Source organism: Amblyomma maculatum, chromosome 11, assembly GCF_055883805.1.
Source record: "Amblyomma maculatum isolate TAMU_Amacu chromosome 11, ASM5588380v1, whole genome shotgun sequence".
In the NCBI taxonomy this organism is placed as follows: Eukaryota; Metazoa; Arthropoda; class Arachnida; order Ixodida; family Ixodidae; genus Amblyomma; species Amblyomma maculatum.
The window spans coordinates 117,357,881-117,378,189 of record NC_139354.1 but is presented as its reverse complement, the minus strand read 5'-3'; the positions used below and the strand labels follow the sequence as shown (position 1 = coordinate 117,378,189).

Here is a 20,309-nt window from a genome sequence, read left to right as displayed (position 1 = left end):
TCCCCTCACAACGTCACATTTTGTGCAGAAAAGAGGCTTTAACGTTGCTGCATCAAAAAAAAATGCAAGAAGCCAATAGCTGAACATCTACGCTACATTAGGCTCTGCTGGCTCGCAAGACATTTGACCACGGTGCCAACAGCCAAGTTATAGATGTAGCTGTGGCAGAGGCTGTACCACAGAAACAACAGAAGAATGTGGTCAAGATAAAATGAAATCGCTTTGTTCACAAATTCTTCAATACATCATGAAAAAGAATGGCTCACTTATGGATAGTATGACGTCTACTGTGTTCAATAGGATTGTATCTTCAGGAAGTTATCTTTTGAATGCAATCTTAAGAATATATTGTGGTGTTCAATTTAGGCTGTACACATAGCAGACGTGCAAAATATGGAACACATTCTGAGGGTTAAATGCAGAGGATTGCTGAAGCTGATATAATAGGAAAGCATAGGGATACTAGATAACGTAGAAAACAAATGTGACAATAGGATAGGTGTAAGTGAAACTAGTGCAGCTGTCACTTATGAGAGCACAAAGTTATACAACTCAGTACTAGCACAATGGTACAAAATGTTGAAAAGTGAGGATGAAACAAAAGTGTCCTTGAAAGTGCTTCCACATAAATGAGATGAAAGTGATTGGCATAAAATGTCTGCCCCTTCCTTAAAATTCTCAATTTAAAGCTGACAAAGAACAATGAAGATAAGGCTACAAAAGCAACTAACAGAAAAAAAAATAATGAAGCAGTTATACACAGCTGCAATCATTCGATAAACATCTCGAGTGATGAAGCCATGCTTCAGTGGCTTAGAGCATGAATATGTGAGCTTTACCAACCCTCCTTTAACATATGTGAGTGCCGGAGGGCATGTGGCAGCAGCAAGAATGTGTCAAGAAGCAACTGGCCCAGATAGCAGCCTCATAATAGGGGCATGGAAGGTCTACACACAACGCTATCATGGAGGGAGATATTTTATGGAACAAGATATGTAGCAATGTACAAAAGGAGCAAAGCATTTTGTAGAGCTGCAGTCAAAAATTTATGAAGGACAATCTTATCAAAAAGATTTTATTTCATTCCTGCGCTTGTGCATCATTATTGTGACTATGGGTTATATAGTGAACATGAAATGTCAAGAAATTTATCTCGTACACAAATGAATGCATTCTTTCCCCTGCGAAGCCACCTTCAAGAACTTTTGCCAGTGGGTGCACATGCACATCAATATCACCTAGTTACAAAACAGAGAAGTCAATAGTTGCCTTTGTAAAAAAAAATGAATACAAAAATGTTCATTGATAGCCGAGCCACACAAATGATGCAGAGGTTAAACAGGTTATCTGGGATCTTGATTAACATGACTAAAAAGCATCGGTAATTGCAGTGCAAAGTGAAAATGGCAAATTTTGCAAAAGTGGAATCTAAAATTGCCAAAATGGGTTGACAAGTTGGCGGGGCCCTCATTTTTCGTGCATACAACAATGAAAGACAATGACCACCAAATAGATGCACAGATTAGCCTTGGGAAAACTAGTTGATTGCTGTTCATCTACGTTCAGCATATGAAGGAAGCAATAGAAAACAAGCATAAAGGCAACCAAATACAAAGAAGCACAGCTCGCTTCACTCTACAGTTCGTGGAAAAACACAGTGGGCACCTCACGTTTCACCCTAGTAGCACACAAGATAGGTGTAACGAAATGGACTCTGCTATGGTAAACGACTGCAGACACATCCACCAGGGTACACGTATGTCAAATATTCTCACTGAAGTAGTATGTCGCAGACTGCTTGCTTGCCACAAACACCAAAGTGAATTGTGAACTATATGTGCACGCACGTCCTACTCAGAATGGCACTTCTGGAGGTAGAAGGAGAACGTTTTTGTACCTTCCTGCGTTTCATTGACATGAAGCACTTAATAAAATGCACACTGAGTTTAAGCAGAACACAAAAAAGCAAAGTATACAACAAAGAATGACAGCTCTCAGCGAGGGCCACAGCACTTGTAGAATACACTCAGTATGTCTACAGATGGTAGACAAAAAATTATAGCACCAAAGAAAGGTTTGGTTTGGTTTGTGGGGTTTAACGTCCCAAAGTGACTCAAAGTGACATTGATCACTTGTGGCATATATCAAAATCATGACAGCGAGTGAAAATCTCAAGTGCAGGTGATCAAGTTGTTCTTGTCCAAGTTAATATAAATGTTGCATGTCCTCTTCCTTGTACTTGTCGATGTTCCTGCTGCGATTACCATTTGCAGGTGGCGTCAATGTCATGTGATCTGCACACACTACAAGCTGTAACGATCTTCAAAAAGAGCTGTCCATCTGCATAGCACTTCACATCTGATGTGGCCGTCCAGGGACAAGGCGTGGCCTCCCAGATTCTAGCAGAGAGGTTAATGATGTTGAATATGGCCCCAGGACTTCTCGCCCACATGATGACTCGGATCGGAAGTGCTGCAATGGCTGCACAAGGTCCACACGATCACCTGCAAATGTTTAGTGCCTAAATTATATGCGAATAAAATATCAAACACGCATGGCACAGGAACATTCAAAATCATCAATGCTGCAAGCTAAGCTGCGGTAAAGTGTAATCTATGAATGCAAGAAATGGTCAGTGCAATACCTAAGTGAACCATTTCCGTAACAGGTAAAGACGGGTTGGTGGCGGAAATTGTAGTGCGAAGGTTAACTTTTTTCTATTTTGCAACTAAAGGAACGACTTATATCAGGCGATTTCACATTACTTTCCTTTCTCGGTCGTCGAAACCATTAGCCAAGAAATCTTGACAACTACGAGCACACTCAGTTTTTTTTTTTTTTTTTTTCGCCGCATGCGCCCTGTAAGTATTCCTTTAATCTTCAGTCATTTCCCGCCTGCGCACAACTTGAATGCGAATGACGCTGTATGAACAGTCACCTTTGCAGGTTTTCCTATTGCGCTTACCTCTATGATGCTCGACGTGCTGCAGCATTTCCAGCAGATTGACTGCGTTGCCTTGCTGGCCGACACCCATCGAGAAGCCCGACACATTCCAGGAGCTCGTTGCTCGGCCGAACGAATACATTTCGTGCCATCCTACATCAGAGGCGTTCACCACTGCCGATTCCACCCGAAACACCCGAGCGCAGAGCAATTCTTGCCTCGGAGTTTGCAAAGCCGCCACACTACACTCCTCAGATCTGACTGTACTGACGAGCTATCTTTCAAGGCAATTTGACAGCATTGCTGTGCTGCAGCAAATCCTCGATCACTACTTGCAGACGACGAACTGCACGAAGACCACTCGTAAGCGTACCTCCCTCCATGGCCGCCGCCATTGCTGGGTTATTATAACCGCGCAGACCAATAATTTCTTACCATGGAAGAAAGGGTTTGAAATAAGAAAGCAGTTAGCGCCGTCACGCGGCCGCACGCTTCTGCCCCATTAGAGATTGTCTCAAACATCCTTTATTTCATACGCGCTCATAATTTGCCTTTCTATTCCGTTTAAAAAGCCATACAAGGTGTATATAAAGTTATCCTTTTACTTTTAATAACAAGCTAAGAAACTACGGTAGGCTAACGGCTGCATAAATCAGCTTGCCTGTCGCCATAGTCTCATTAGCATAATTCGGGCACCTCGCCACTCGGCGAAATTATGGCGGCCAAACGTCAGCATTTTCGGTAATGGCGGCACGTCAGTTACGTCATGACGCGTCAATTTGACGTAATCTAAATATGCCTGCGTATCACGTGTTTCACGTGACATAGCTCCAGCCAATCAAATTTGAGCATCCGCTCCTTCCCAGTATGCCATTATTTTCATCACATTGGTTAATCGAGCGTAAGTGTTCTCCAAACCACCATCAGTAACTTTGCTTCCAATCCAAAATCATTCGTATTTGTCATCCAGGCAACAAGGATAGCTCCGGTTGAAATCAATTTTCACGGCTACGTCATTTTGACGTAACCGCTAAAAGTGCTTGCCTCAACTGATGGTTTCGCGCCACAAGTTTGAAGCACGTGACTCTTTTCTGAGCCAATCAGAAAGACAATATGGCGCCGCCAGGGGAAGGCGAATATCGAGGATCGGGCCCCAGTCTTACATTCTGCATTCCACCAGGGTCTTCGTTTATTTCGTGGCTTACTTGACGTCTGCGGAATGTATTTTTCTGCTGTCTCTATGATGTGCAGCGTGATTAAACGTTGAGTTTCATCACCGCCTAAGTCAGTAACTGGTGAACTGGCCAATGATGAGTGTTCCCTGAACAACTCCCAGTTGGCTGCATATTCTTTAAACTTTCTAGGATTAGACGCATTATCATTTTTATTACCTGCATACTTTACAGTGATCGGAAAATGGTCACTTCCATAGAGATTGTTAATTACAACCCACTCTGTAGCTGCTAAGAGCATTGGTGAGCCAATAGCTAAATCTATGGATGTGTATGTGTTATGTAGTGTGTTGTAGTATGTTGACTCTTTTGTGTTAAGTAGGCATGATCCAGAGGACAATAAGAATTTTTCGATTAGCACACCTCGGGAGTCCGTTCTTGTACATCCCCATAATGGATGGTGTGCATTAAAGTCTCCGACCAGCAGCCATGGTTCCAGAAGTTGATCAATTAGCTTTTCAAAACTCGCTACTTAACCTATAATCTGGAGGAATGTACAGAGAACACACTGTTGTTATTTTACCAAAAATTAAGGCTCGTATTGCCACTGCCTCTAGGTCTGTATTAAGTGAGATGCTTCGGCATGGGATTGATTTTTGAGTTACAATGGCAACACTGCCAGAGGGGCGAGTGCTGCCTTGCCTATCCTTCCTGAATACGAGGTAATGCTTGAGGAAACTTGTGTCTGCTGGTTTTAAGTGGGTTTCTTGCAGACAAAATATGTTTGGTTGGTGCTCGGCAAGGATTTCATATACATCATCCAGATTATTTAGTAGTCCCCGACAGTTCCAATAAACGATACTCTCAGTAGCCATTTTTGTAAGTGCGGGATGTGGATGAGACAGTGGGTTTAAGACTCGCCGCCTTTATCAGGTGGCTTAACTGGCGTATGTTTTTTCAATTTGGAGCGGTCCAGCAGGCACCGCCTCTCATTGGCGGACTCCCTAGGCGCCACTGACGCTGTGGAGTCCACGCTAACCTCCATTGCCTCTGGTAAAGGCATGGAGGCAGGAGGTTTTTCCAGAGGAACCAAGTTCCTCTCAGATGTCTTTGATGTCCCGGAGGTCTGGGAGAAAGTGACCTCCGGGACTGCAAAGATTGGGGCAGCCGGTGGCTGCTTAGTGAGGAGCCGTGGTGGGAGCACGTCAGCAGCATTGCACTGCGTGCCCACCGTTCCTAGACGCGGCCTGGCCCCTCTGCGGGCTGCATCAGCATAGGGAGCGGAGGAAAGCATTCTGTGCTTTTTTCACGCCTCTCCGTATGTTATCTTCTCAGTTACCTTTATATTGATTACTTCCTTTTCGGCCTGAAAGGCTGCACAGGACGGAGAGTATGCAGGGTGGGTGCCCTCACAGTTCACGCATTTGTAGTCAGTTGCACTGCATTTATCGGTTGCATGGTCATGTGCGCTGCATTTTGGACATGTAAGGCGTCCTCGACATGTCTGGCTACCATGCCCGTACCGCTGACACTTGAAGCACCTGCGCGGGCTTGGTATGTACGGGCTAACTTTGCATCGGATGAATTCCACATTGATAAATTCAGGAAGTGTGCTCCGGTTGAAGGTGAGAACAATATGTTTCGTTTTTATTTCTTAATTCTTTCGCCTGATTGTTATTCTTCGTACTGCTGTTACACCTTGGTTCTGTAGGCCCTCAAGGAGATCTGATTCTGTTTCGTTTAGGAGGTCTCGCTCAGAAACCTCTCCCTGGCAGCTGTTAAGACTGCGGTGGGGTGATACTTGAACGTCAAGGTGAGCAAATGTTTTTGTTGTGAGGAGGTTGTCAGACTGACTTTTGTCTGATACCTCTATTACCAGGTCACCAGATCCTAGTTTTTTCACTTTATAGTTTGCCCCAATGATGGCCTTCAGAGAGTTGGCAATCAGAAAGACTGACAGTTCATTTACTGGTTTAGATTCGGTTATAGAGTGCAAGACAAGGTATTTTGGAAAGTTCTCAGTTGGTGCCGCGATTTTTTGCGTCACTTCGGTGTGACTCCTTTTCGGGGGTCGATCAGGTTTTTTTAAAGGTAGTTTTTCCATGCAGTATGGATAGTTTAAGGGGTCCTAATATATGTCGCCTCTGGTTCACCCTTATACGCAGAGGAATGTCCCGGAGCCCCTCGCCTGGTGGACAGGCGAGGAGCCCATTGGCTGAGACTTGACCATGGCCTCGACCGCCACCGTTCAAGGTTTCTTCCCTCCACCTCTCAACCTATCGCCACGGTACGGATTACAGCTTCGATATGGGGGCTCAGGGTCCGTGGTGGCATCAAGCACCAACACCTAGTTTACACAAGGTGCCCTTGCGGGGTGCTAATCAGTGTAAAGGAACTTCATGATTGGCAGAAAGAAAGCATAAATATGCGGTCATCACACATGAAAGGAACACAAAAGATTCAAGCAAGAGCTTCAGTTCAGTGATGAGATTGTATTCCTTGCTATATGACGGCTGTATGTTGGTGCGTTCTATCTGCAAATAAAGCAGCTGTGAGCTGCTCAGTCGTGTCTTCCTTCTGTCTGTGTTTCCCACCTTTAATCAAAGATAAAGAATATGGGGTCTAGCATATTGATGCCGCTCAGTGAAAATACCGCGCAATGATCCTTTCTCTGGTTCTGAAACCACTTGTTGTGTGCACCAGTGGCACCAAGGGGGACGGCTGAGCTCCTCCAGAGTTAGGATTAGGCGGAGTATTGTCACGAGTGGCATCATACTGCGCTGCTGGGGGGTTGGGGTCTTTGAGCAGCCTGCCCAGGTTGTGCAGTGCTGCACATGCTGTGATTACTATAGGCACTGTAGCTGTTTTAATCTGCAGCATCATATCGAGGCATGGAAACCTTCTCTTCCATACCCCGAAGGTTCTCACAATGGTGCAGCGTGTCTGTGTTTGTGACTTGTTGTACCTGCAGAAAAATAAGTTTTTCTTTACTGAGCCACTGCACTTGCCTTTGTTAAAGCTACAGCTTCAACTTGTGCTGTGGACTCCCTTGTTGCAGGTAGTGCCTGCACGCATAGCCCATATCACCAAGGAGGACACCAGGAATATTGCCCTGCTCGTACAGGACCATGGCTCGACTGTTATCAAAAATACGGCTGTCATGAGCCGAACCAGGCCAGCTGGTTACCAGGTCCAAAAATTGGAGGATGGGCCCTGTTATTGCCTGCAAGAAGTAAAATGGCTCTTGCAAAATGTACTCCACTCGCATTGCTGCCAGTAATTATGGCCTATATACGAGAACAGTAGTGGTCAGATGAATAAAAATTAAGGCTACTTGCGTAGTGCAAACGTTTGCACACTAGCCCAAGTACTGCCTGTTTTAAGATATTTATATACATTTTAGGTCACTGCACAAAAATGTGGCAACGACACGGGAAATTCGTATAGTACTGTTTTGTTATATCGATGTATACTGACACGAACTGTGAACAGCCTGTTGTATTGCTGAAAGCATGCACAACATATGGAAACCAAGAAAATATGGAAATAAGTTACATTTTGTATCTGAAACAGTGAAAATTATTACTTTATTTATTGCCAGGCAGTTATGGTGAAAACATTTAACTATGCTTAAAATCATGAATTATGCTTGCATACTATAGTTCACAGCTATCACCCCTACTTTTCTGCAATTACTGTAAAATTCGTTGCTTTTGGCACAGTCAACAAAATGAAAAGCTGGCTTCTCCTATCAACTCGCAAGCCTCTTTAAAACTGGTTTATAGCTACCATGAACATATAAAAAAATAACGGTACATTTCGCACTCTTTTCATATCTTGGTAATGAATGAAGCGTGAAGTTCCTTCAGAGCTATCAAAAAATATTGCGTTCTTTTTTTTTTTACTCGATTCGCTGAAATTTAATATTTTCGCTGGAGACATACCTAAACATTGATGGAAAAGTAGCCTTTCCTGTTCCGAAACACTTCCGCATCTTCTCCTCCCGGGCTTTTTATCGGGATGTGGGTGCCATCAATGCACCCGGTGACACCGGGAAAGTTTGCCACTGAATAAAACTGCTGCATTACCGCAAGGGCTTCGGTGGTGCTTGGCAGCTTGACGAGCGTTGGGAACAAAGTGCCGGCGATCATAGACGAAATCCGTGCTATTATGCGGGACACTGTTGGTTGCGACCCATTCACAAGGTCATCGGTGACAACCTGGAAGGTTCCAGCTCCGTAGAACCGCAGGGCCACAAGTAATTGCAGGAGCGGCGGCATGGAGAGACCGCGTTCGTCGCTGTTGGCGCGAAGGGGAAGCCTTCCGAGCAGCTCCATACCGCTTCCTTGGAAAAGCGGTACCTGCTAAGGAATTCGGCGTCGTTGTATACCTCCATTGGGTTCTGCCGATCCCTGAGCACTGGCCGCGGTGCGCGTGCGTACCTGTACGCTCTGTCTTCGGCGATTTCAGTTGTGCGAGCGCAGTAGTCGACAAAATCGGAAAAGCAGCGGTAGGAGTCGGCCATTTTGAATGCGAAAAAGCTGCACTTAAGCTAGGTAGGGAGCTACTTTTGGAAAGTTACCGCCGTATTCAAGAATGGAACTTACACTACCACTTAAGCCTGCATTCTTAAGAACGCGGAAAGTATAAGTGTAACTTCTCTGTGACGAACGTTTCAAAAACAGCACTTATACTCAACTTATCCAAGTAGCCCTTTTAGAAATACAGTAGAATCTCGGTGATACGAACTCGGCTGATACGAAATTCGGTGTGATACGAATTCATAAAATTCCCCGGCCGAATTGCATTGCGTTCAGTGGGCAAAAAATCGGATGTTCCGAACACTTTTTCTTTTCGCTACGGGTGATACGAACTTCAGTATCACGACCGGTCGAGGCCCACGCACACACGCACAGCGAGAAAAGCGTGCGCAGCACTGATAGCACGGATCACGCACACGCGTGCGAAAGAAGAAAAAAAAATACAGCGAGAAAAAACCGGCTTGGCAACCCGCGGCAGCAGCGAAGTTGGCGAAGAAGGCAGCGATATCTTGCCCCCCCCCCCCCCCTCCCGCTCTCTCTTTCTCTCCCCTCCCCCCGCATTTTTTTTTTTATCTCGTTGTTGCTTTCTGCTACTGGTGTTGTGCGCACGGCCTTGCGGCCCTCTCCACATTTCTCCGCCGCCCCGCAGGCCACGCTCTTCCGCTTTCCGGAGTCTCCGCTGCAACAGCAACACGTTGCTTCGTTTTCTCGTTTGTTGAGGCTGACAACGCGTTGATAGCGCGTCGTTTTGTGATCATCTCAGCAACGCGAAAAGGTACATCATACTGCAATGTCATGGAAGAGAAAGGCGCTGACCTTTAAAGACAAATTGGAAATTTTAAATAAGGTGGACAAAGAGCCCAAGAAAAGGCGCACTGACATGGCCAAGGAGCTAGGCCTGCCGCTGTCAACGATCGTTGGTCAGCGCGACCAAATTATGCAGAATGGGCAGCACTTCGCGATGAATTCTAAAGAAGCCAAAACTGCCCACCATGTGAAGTTGGAAGAGGTTCTTCTAACGTGGTTCAGAGAGGTCACGGCGGCCGGCGTCAACATCGACGGAAAAGTGCTTCGTGAGAAGGCAGCGGACATCGCACTCACACTTGGAATTGATGATTTTCAGGCCTCCGGTGGATGGATTCACCGGTTCAAGGTGCGTCATAATCTTTCATACAAGACCGTTTGTGGCGAAGGAAAAAAGGTCGACGCCTCCGCCGTGGAAGACTGGATGACAACCACACTGCCGTCTTACATAGCGGGATATGAGGCACGTGATGTTTTTAATGTAGATGAAGCAGGGCTGTTTTACAATCTCCAGCCCGAAAAAAGTTTGTGCTTTAAAGGCGATGCCTGCCGGGGCGGACAAAAGAGCAAACAACGTATCACAGTTTTGTTTTGTTGCAACGCCGACGGATCGGAAAAGATGCCGCTGACAGTCATTGGCAAATATCAAAAGCCCCGATGCTTTAAGGCAGCCGGTCGATTGCCCTGCGTCTACAAGGCGAACAAAAAAGCATGGATGACGTCTTCTTTGTTTATGGAATTCGTCACGTACCTCAACCGCAAGATGTCTTGCCTCAACAGAAAAATAGTTTTGCTGCTGGACCAGTGCACCGCCCATCCAAAACAAATGACACTACAGAGTGTTAAGGTGGTGTTCCTGCCCCCGAACGCAACAAGTCATTTGCAACCACTGGATGCTGGGATTATAAGGAATGTTAAGCACCATTTTAACCCTTTGTGAGACAGTGGGATCGTGGCATCCCACTTTTTCGCAGCTTGGAATAACGTTCGGAATTCAAATCTCGCGGTACATTCGCACTTTTAGATACCTTGCGCCATCTCTTGAGGAGCTTAGGAAGCTTTTTATATGTTTTTTGATACTTTCCCAACAGATGGCAGCACATTTTTATGTTGTTGTTTTGAGCGTTCCGAAGGTCGCCACAGCGTTCATTTGTTTGGGATTTTCGTCGCTTTACTGCGCAAGTTCTGAATGAAGGGTAAGTGTCAAAAGTTTACTTTTTACTGGTAGCACATTCTAGAGTAAATATAGCCGTATTTTGTGCACCATATTCTCCAAGTTTCATTGAAAATTTGAGCAACGTGTTGTTCAGTGTGTTTTCGGAGGGTATATCGCTAAGCCTAACACTGACACTAGGTTCCCTGGCTTATTCCGCTTTGTTTACATAGCTAGGAAGCAGTGTTTTGACACAGATAACTATTTTTTTTTTACAGGGAGGTCACTGTCAGTCGAGGAGGCAGTGGAGCTCATTTTCAGCCTTCCAGATGATCCAATCCAGAGTGATGTAGAAGTAAGTAGTGATGAAGAGTTCGTCCCCGTGCTTGCGCCTGTGGATAGCGATAGATCCTGTGATGATATTGAGGAACCTTCGACAAGCACAGGAAAAAAAACGGAAGAAATCCTATGTGAGGAAAAAGCCCAAGAAGCGAAAAAGGCGCGTAACTTCTCCACAGCCAGACGAAGACCAAATGACACAAGTGAGCGATGAAGGCACGGAAGGGATTCCCGATCCCTGGTCTACAATCTCGCCAACCATTTGTCGATCTCCTCGTGTGTGGAAGCCGCAATATTCTGATAAGCTCACTGCCGCATCCAGACCATCGGAGGTATTCCAGCTGTACTTCGATGATGAAGTCCTGGACATGATAGTGGTTGAGACAAACCGCTATGCAAGCCAGCGGGCTAGGAAAAGCTGGCGTGAAATAACAAAAGATGAGCTGAAAGCTTACTTAGGGCTCCTCATTCTCATGAGCATCAACCCATCACACCATTTGTACCTCTACTGGAGCAGCGACCCATTCTTCAATGTCACAGAGATTTCAAGTGTCATGAGTTTCAAGCGATTTCAAGCTATTACAAATTGCCTGCATCTCAATGATGACGAGAAAATAAAGCGCAGGGATGAAGGGTTCGATCGCTTAGCCAAAATACGGCCACTAGTGGATGCGATGAACAGGCGCTTTCTATACGAGTACAAGCCATCCAGTCACCAGGCAGTTGACGAAAGCATGGTCCGATTCAAAGGCCGTTCTGCTCTAAAGCAGTATGCACCAATGAAGCCCATAAAAAGAGGATACAAAATATGGTGCCGAGCTGATTCCGCTACTGGGTACCTTTGTGAATTTCAAATATATGAGGGAAAGTCCACAGAACGTGAACCTGATCTTACATTAGGGGAGCACGTTGTTCTGGCCCTTTCAAAGAATGTCAATGCGGAAACTGAGCTATTCTTCGACAACTTTTTTACATCGACTAGGCTCATGGAGAAGCTATCTGAGAGAAACATCCATGCCGCAGGCACAGTTCGTTCGAACCGGAAAGATCTTCCGAAGGAAGTTATGAATGCCCGGCAACTGAAGAGGGGAGAATATGTTTGGCGAGCAAAGGAGCAGGTTTCTGCTTATCAGTGGCGAGACAACCGGAATGTCACAATGCTCTCAAATTTTCATGACCCGTTGGAAGTGGTGGAAGTAAAGCGCACACTTTCGAATGGATGCAAGATAGGCGTCTCGTGCCCTAAAGTCGTGGCTGACTATAACAAGTACATGGGAGGTGTAGACCGCTTTGATCAGAAGCGAAACGCTTATATCGCTGATTGCAGGTCGAAGAAGGGTTGGCACAGGCTGTTTTATTATATCTTGGATGCAGCTGTTGTTAATTCTTTTCAGTATTGTCACCACAAGCCCGTGCAGTACTTGTGGTTCCGTTTGATCCTTGGACGAGAATTAGTCGGGGGCCAGACATTCAAGTCCAGGAGAGGAACACCGGCCTTCAAATACAAGAAAAACGGCCGCCAGAGTGGACAAAAAATGATGGGTGTGCCACATGAAGTCCGTTTTCAAGGAAACGAACATCACCCCATAAAGGTTCTTGGCAGGAGGAGGTGCCGGTGGTGTTCCACCAAAGAAAAGGAAGTGAGAACGGCATTTGTATGTCGAAAGTGTGAAGTGCCTCTTTGTGCAGCTTGTTTCCTGCCATTGCATAATGAAAAGTGAGATGTTTCTGCTATTTTGGCTTGACCTCTTCCTTGATGTCCAAATAAAATGTGTTATTGTGAGCAAATTACAGTTGATGTTATGTTCTTGCTTGCGGCTAGTAGGACGGGGTCGTTCTACTTTTCGCTCAAGGTATTCAAATGCACAACACAATCATCAGCCTCAATGCACCTGAGATAAAATTATTAAAGCAGTTATACATATAGCTTGATAACTGAATATAATTTGCTGAAAATAAAAATATATATACTTGATTACGTCAGTGGGACAATAGCATCCCACTTTGAAAAGTGTTTCATAGGGGCAGTGGGACACTTATGTCCCACTTTTATTATGAAAACTAGAGGGTGTAAAATGATAATTCTTTTTGTTTCCAGTGTAAAAGAAGCCACAGATTTCGATATTGTGATCGAATTGCATGTGATATCCACAGGCACCTTTTGTCCCATAAAGGGTTAAAGCTTTGTTGGTGCGCCGCCTCCTCGCGAAGATTGAAAGGAAGGACGCGAATCTCCAGATCACTCTTCTGGACGCTGTGCATTTTCTTGCAATTGCCTGGGATCGCGTCGTTCCTACGACCATCGCCAATTGTTTCGCGAAGTGTGGGGTTTTCAAATCTGCTGTGGCTACTGCCTCGCAAGTGCCAGACCCGATTCCCATCGATGTCTGGAATCAACTTGACGTCGACTGTTGCGTCGACGATTTCGTCACCGCGGACGACGACCTCGCCACCTGTGGTCTCCGCACGGTTGACGATATTGCGGAGGAAACGTCATCACAGCCTGGCATTCCATGCAGTGACGAAGATGACGACGACCAAAGCGTTGATGACCCACCGCCGACGGCAGCAGAAACGATGCACGCCATCGATGTTCTGCGGCGCGCCGTGACCTCCGAGTCTGTGCGGGAGAAGACAGCGGCCCAATTTTTCAGTTTTCAAAATTCTCTGTTATCAGATCTCGCGGAAAAAAAGGTGCAGAAGGATATACGCGATTTCTTTCAACGAAAATAAATATTTCGTACCTGTTGGAAGGCTTGAAAACGAATTTTGCTCGTTTTTTGGTGATACGAAATTTCGGGTGATACGAAAATTTTCGTCTCCCTTTGAATTTCGTATCACCGAGATTCTACTGTACGTAATCGCCATGGGAGCGAGGGTAAGCAAATATTATTGCATACACAATAAGTTTTTAAATTAATAAGAAACGTAAACGGTCGGACATTATCGAAAATAGGTAGCAAATGTCTTAACTTGCAATTTGACAAAAAAAGAAGTTTATTGGGCTAGATTTACCGAATTATTGTTGCTTGTCTGGCCACAAATGGAGCCATCACAATAGTAGCGCGTCTAGCAAAGCTCCCGTCGAAATTGAAACCACACTTTTTGTTCGCCCGCATTCATCGCTCGCAACGTTCTTCTTTCGTCTCGCTCCCCTGCCCTTTTATTCTAGCTGTTTGTTTTTATTGTATATATTTCGAGTTTTGTATTCATTGGTAGTGTATTGACGTTTGTAGTGTGTTTTATGTTCTCTCATTAACGTAGTTTGCTTCGTGTTCTGTGCTGTGTCACGCGTGGTCGCGATGGAAAAGAGAAAAGCGAACTTTTCAAAAGAGGAGCGGTCCATTCTCCTGAGCATCATTGAAAAGCACCGGCCAGTGATAGAAAACAAGAAGGCTGACGCAGTGAGCGTGGCGAGAAAGTGAAAAGAGTGGGAAATGATGGAACGAGAGTTCAACTCCCACCATAACGTGCGCCCGCGTACATGGCTCCAACTCAAAAAGTGTTGGGAGAACTTGAAAGAGAAGTGGCGGAAAGGAAAAACGGACGATACAAGGGAAAATTTTCGGACTGGTAAGTCCTGTTTTCTTTTATCCTGCGTTTTTTCGTTTTCTTTTTTTGTCTTTGTTGCTGTACCACTGCTCCAATTGCTTGCTGCGTGTACGTCCCGCCTAGCATTCAGCGATAAGCTGCCATGCAGTCTCCTGCTTCATCTCACAAGCTCGAAACTAGAGTATTAAAGGCGTGCAACAGCATGGAACCTCACAAACTACATGAGGAACTATTTTGCTACGATGTAATGCTTAAAGTGGTGAGCACAGTAACGTAGCACAGCGTTTGAAAACAGCTGTAATCTGGATTTTCCTAGCTTTTACTCAGCTGAATAGGGGTTGAAAAGCTTCCACACACTCGCTTTTGGAACGAGTGCTGTTTTACCCCACGAATTACTATGAAACGCACACAAGTATCGTGTGCCTGCTGTAGAGAAAGAATAGAAAGTGAATAGTAAACTTGCATGAATAAACAATTTGCGATTTTATATGTTTTGAGCGTGCCCCAAAGTAACAGCTTCACAGTACAAGCGCTGTGAAAACCGCTTCATTTCTAAACCTTCTTATCGCTTAAGGATTTTCTGTGTAGAATTGCTCCAACTCTACTAACAGCGGTTTCTGCGATTTCCCAGGCAGTGGTTCAGCACCACCGAGCCAGCTGACCAGATGAACTTCAGCGGGTCGGCGCTGTCGCCTCCCACATGGGAGTTAGATTGCCAAACCCATTTGACAGCGACCGGGAGCGCCACCAGCAGGCTACTGAATCTACAGCAGTAACACCATCTGTGGCCACCTTGCTGTCGCAGACACAAGAAACTCCACTAGCAGGACCTAGTGGTATGCCTTTTCATTTTTTTGTACTCGTACTGCAGGAACCGAAAATAAATGCGCCACTAAAATTCGAAATATATTTTTGCTGAGATAACGAAGCTGGTGGGCATGCACTGGTATGCATAACTTTTTCAGCCATTTCCTTTATATAGTAAGAATAGGCTGTCCAGAAAAACAAATTGTAGCATATCCTTGCCTTTCGTGTCTCCCCAGATCTCCTCAGAGCTGGGGAGCTGCTGCTGTAGCTTCACATTTTTTTTTCTTTGCATATAAACTTTTCTTATCAAAGTGTGTAAAGCTGCTCTAACATTCACAGTGCACACCCATGAGCATTTTTACTGTGGCATCTGTGTGGTCTTATAGTATACCTGTGCAACCTTTATAACAAAAGATACATCTAAGTTTCAGATGCTTTACTATAATGGCCTGTGGTCCGAGCTGGTTCATGACTTGAAAATCATTACGGCGCAAAAAAAAAACAATGCAAAACAGAGCATGTGATGTCCTTCTGCATATTGTGTTGTTTTCTTTGCACCGTAGTAGTTTTCAAGTTGCAGATGCACTACATAAACGTATCTGCCAAGCCATTGTCGGTCATATATATATATACGAGAACCATATTCTAGAATTGATTCCCTCCAAAGTATAGACAATATGCCTGGTTTATTTCCATTGATATGTCGTATAAATTGGCTCTAACTGAAACATTGCTTGAGTTACTGCACAATGTAAATGATAAAATGTCTTCTGTAGAACACTGCATCATTGTAAACATGAAACACATCTCTCAGGCTGTCAATGCATTTCACATACTCATTTATTATGAACCATTGAAAGGTTTAAGTGAACTGCTGTGAGAATTGAAGTGTTTCTTGATCCAAAGTATGCACCCTCACTGCGACATCTAATCCCAAGCACTTCTGCCTAAGATGATGCAGAGGACCCACACTGGTCCTGGCATTTCCATCAGGATGAGGTGTCAGAAATGGAGGAGGAGCTGGCCAATGCAGCTACGAGTACCTCTGCTGCTTCTGCCGAGCAACCGAGCCAGGCTGCGTCAAGCATTCTCCCAGCCATCCCACCTACAAGGGCCGTGCCAGCAACATCTGCTGCTCTGCTAGCTGCACTACCTATGACAGCAGCAGCATCCGCTTCCTCAGAAGTGAGGGTAGGAGCGACCAGTCGCTCTGCCAATGCACACAGACAAACACTGATTGAGCGAGAGCTAATGGCTCGCCTCGCAGCCATTGAAAGTGACAAAAAAGATAAGACGCGAGAGCACTGCTTGAGGGTTCGGCTTCTGAAAGCTGAGCGCAAAGATCGGTTAGCGAAACGAGCCCAAGCTCATGACATTGAGATGGAGAATTTAAACTTGGATAGGGAATTGAAAAGGAAAAAAAAACTCCTCCTTGACCTACAAATCAAAAAGCTTAATGGAAAGGAAAACTGAAAAGATCGGGTCAGAAATGGGGTAAGTATACAGAAAGTTTTCAATGAAAGCAGTCAACAGTCTGCGAGCCCAAGGTAAATGTAGGGGATACCTTTTTTATGCTTTTCTAGTTGATATTGAGAATATTGGTTGGTTGGTTTGTGGGGTTTAACGTCCCAAAGCGACTCAGGCTACGAGAGACGCCGTAGTGGAGGACTCCGAAAATTTTGACCACCTGGGCTTCTTTGGCGTGCACTGAAAGTATAAGGAAAAACAATGCGCAAATGGTGGGCTCATTTACAATCGACGCATTGTTTTTCTTTCCACTTTGCATTTAATAATCTTTCTCCCTAAAATCATCACATGACTAATTCAGGTAAATATCAACTACAAACATAAAAAAATATATATCCCCTTGTTGACTTCAGACTTGCAGACTGTTGAATCTTTTAATTGTATCATAACGAGCCTCTTTTTTTCGCTAAAGAGTTTTTTAGTAAAAAGATATCACTGCAACAATGGCGACAAGAGAGAATATTGAACCCGCGCTGACTAGCAACTGAAGATTTTATTAGAAAGAGCACAAATTGCACTCCATCTACAACCAAGAACACGTATGAGCAGTACTAACACCACACTTGTGGCACAAGGGACAAATTTCATTATTGATTTATCTGGCATGCTTTTTTTGTTATTCCTCTTTTTCGTCTTAGTTCTTTTTCTGCCTTGGATATCCTATCAACCATGTTGTAAAATTTGCCTAGCTTATTAGATGCAGAAAAAAACAAAAACATTACACCATATTTGCGGCCTGGTGCGGGTGGAATGTATAATTTTTCCTTCACGTGTGAAAAAAGATGTATAGGTCATACGGGAAGGTGCGTGAATACCCGCATATGTGAGCACAATACTTCTTTGGATGGGGCCCCTCCCTCAAACTTGGCCTTGCACCACTGGGAATGCCACCGTAAAACTCCTAATTCTAACAAACCATGCTGTGTGCTCTTTAAAGATAATATAATCTTGTACAAGCACCACAATGATTAACCAGAGAAACAGCGAAGCCCCCCCCCCCCATTTTGAATTCATAAAAACCGCGACACATGCATTAGCACTCCATCTGTTCTCGTTCGTGACTGTGAACTGCGGTATCTTGATAGTTCAGATTCAAGTTTTTAGGTATCGGTGCTGTTAGTACTCATGCATGCTCTTGGTTGTAGATGAGAGTATATTTGTGTTCTTTACAATAAAATCTTCAGTTGCTAATCAGTGCTGGTCAAGTTTTCTATCTTGTCTCCATTGTTGTGCTTTTCTTTGTCTAAATATGCACCAACTCACTCAACTCGCCATTTTACTGGAGTTTTTTAGTGTTTTGTACAATGATTTTGTCAACTTAGTCTGATTTATAATGTCCATTTTTCTTCATCTTAATTTCTTGCCCATGGTTTGTTTGATAATTTGCATATTCAAGAGTTCAATGGATTTGGACCATGCATTGCAGTGACAAAATGCTGTTACAGATTCCTTTGTAGTTGTTTGGCTGACATGTATGCGAGTGTTTAGAAGTGATTTTGACCTTACCTGAGATGCACTCTACCAAAGGGTTCTCAAGTAAATTGGGTCAAATTACCACTTAATAAGCCACATTCTGAATGTGTATATACTTTTAATGTTCACATAATGACAGTGATGCATAAAAATGTGTACATGCATAGTATACACATGAGGTGTGTCAAGTCTGTTAGAGGCCCCTCAGTGGATAAATTGCAGATCTACAACAAAAAAAACTGAGAACATAAGTTAGTATACAGAAAAGTGTGTGAATAAGAGAATGAACCATGATACAGTGTTCACAGTACAGTAATATATACTATGAAACCAGAAAATGTGTTGTCACAAGAAAATCAGTCTTTCTCTGGTAATAAGGGTACAAATGCAAGCAGCACAGAAATCCAGTACAATGCCTATGAGATACTAATTTTTTCAGCGTAGTGTACAATTTCAGTCAGTGTTAAAAGATTCCAGGTGGGCAAAATTACTGCACATAGCATGAAGGGCTTTATGGCTTTAAATGCGTCAAACAGGCATGATAAACAATCTCCAGGTAACCTAAATTCATATGATGCCTTCCACTAAGGAATTCCTCATAACACGCTACGTCATTTGAAAAGGCATCAGACAGCACATTTTGCTATTTTTTAAATAACACATATTTCATGTACCATGCATTAAAACAAGTAGTATTCAAACCAAAATGGTGTAATCTTAAGGGCCAAGGGGCTACATGTTGAACATGTTGATGCCACTCATTGAAAATACTGTGCAATGATCCTGTCCCTGGTTCTAAAACCACTCGTTGTATCTATCAGTGGCAGTACGGGCAGCGGTGGGGCTCCTACAGAGGCAGGATCAGGTAGAGTATAGTCACGAGTAGCATCATACTGAGCAGCAGGTGGGACAGGGTCCTTGAGAATGCGGCTGAGGTTGTGAAGTGCCGCACGTCGTTATGACAATGGGCACTGTGGACGCTTTAATCTGAAGGGTCATGTCGAGGCACGGAAAACGTCGCTTCCACACCCCGAACGTTCTTTCAATGATGCAGCGAGTCCTTGTCTGTGATTTATTGTATCTGCAGAAAATAGTTTTTTTTTGTATGAGTGCTGCATTTGTGAACACTGCAGCGTCTGCTTACTTGTGCTGCGGGCTTCCTGATGGTACATCATCTCTCAGAGGTGTCAAGTAGGGCCTACATGCGTAGCCCATGTCACCAAGTAGGAAACCGGGCATGATTCCTTGCTCATATTGGACCATGGCTCGACTATTATCAAAAATGCGGCTATCATGAGCCGAACCAGGCCAGCTGGAAACCAGGTCCAGGAATTGGAGGTTGGGCGTCGTGATTGCCTGCAAGAATAATAAATTAGGCTTATAAGACAGACGACCTGCATTACCGCAAGTAATGTTCTTGGCATTTGAAAATAGTGTTTGACAGATTAATAATTGCACTGACTACTGTCAATCAACATACATTTGCTCACCGCACAAAATTATTGCAACAATTAAATATACATTTGTCTCACTTTCATTTTTTATACCTATGTTGACAATATAACTGAACAGCCTATCATATTGTTTAAGGGACGTGGTATGCATGTAAGGTCAGTATTACAACAATTGTAGTTTGACGAACAAAAAGACATTATTGCGAAGAAACAGGCCAGGGAATTGTGGTAAATCCTGGCTCTGCCTTAAAGAATTATGTTTGAGTAGGACACAAAGGACTTCTAGGGTATATAGTTTTGTGCTTTGAAGCAAATTACCAGATTTGAGGATCTCTGATTACTAGTAACATTTCTATGTTTGCTTCCTAATGTTATGGGCATCGGCAGTAACTGCAGAAAGTTGGGAAAGTGACTGATTTATCTTATTTCCGTAAATACACCGAAAAAAAGATGCTCTTAAGAGATCAGAAGAATTTTAAAGCAAACACTACAATCATTGCAATCAAACTACATTGGTTGCCTTCCGACTAGTTATTGCTCGGT

The 20,309-nt window shown here is 44.2% G+C and overlaps 1 protein-coding gene across 1 annotated transcript; it reads right to left on the bottom strand.

The window, feature by feature from the left end:
* Positions 1–7,135: 7,135 nt before the first annotated feature.
* LOC146174825 (uncharacterized) lies at positions 7,136–8,453 on the bottom strand. Its single transcript, XM_084585462.1, has 2 exons — positions 8,205–8,453; positions 7,136–7,339 (listed from the first exon to the last, which is right to left on the bottom strand). The coding sequence occupies exons 1-2, from the start codon at positions 8,451–8,453 to the stop codon at positions 7,136–7,138; spliced, it is 453 nt and encodes a 150-aa protein (XP_084441588.1).
* Between the last annotated feature and the right edge of the window lie 11,856 nt (positions 8,454–20,309).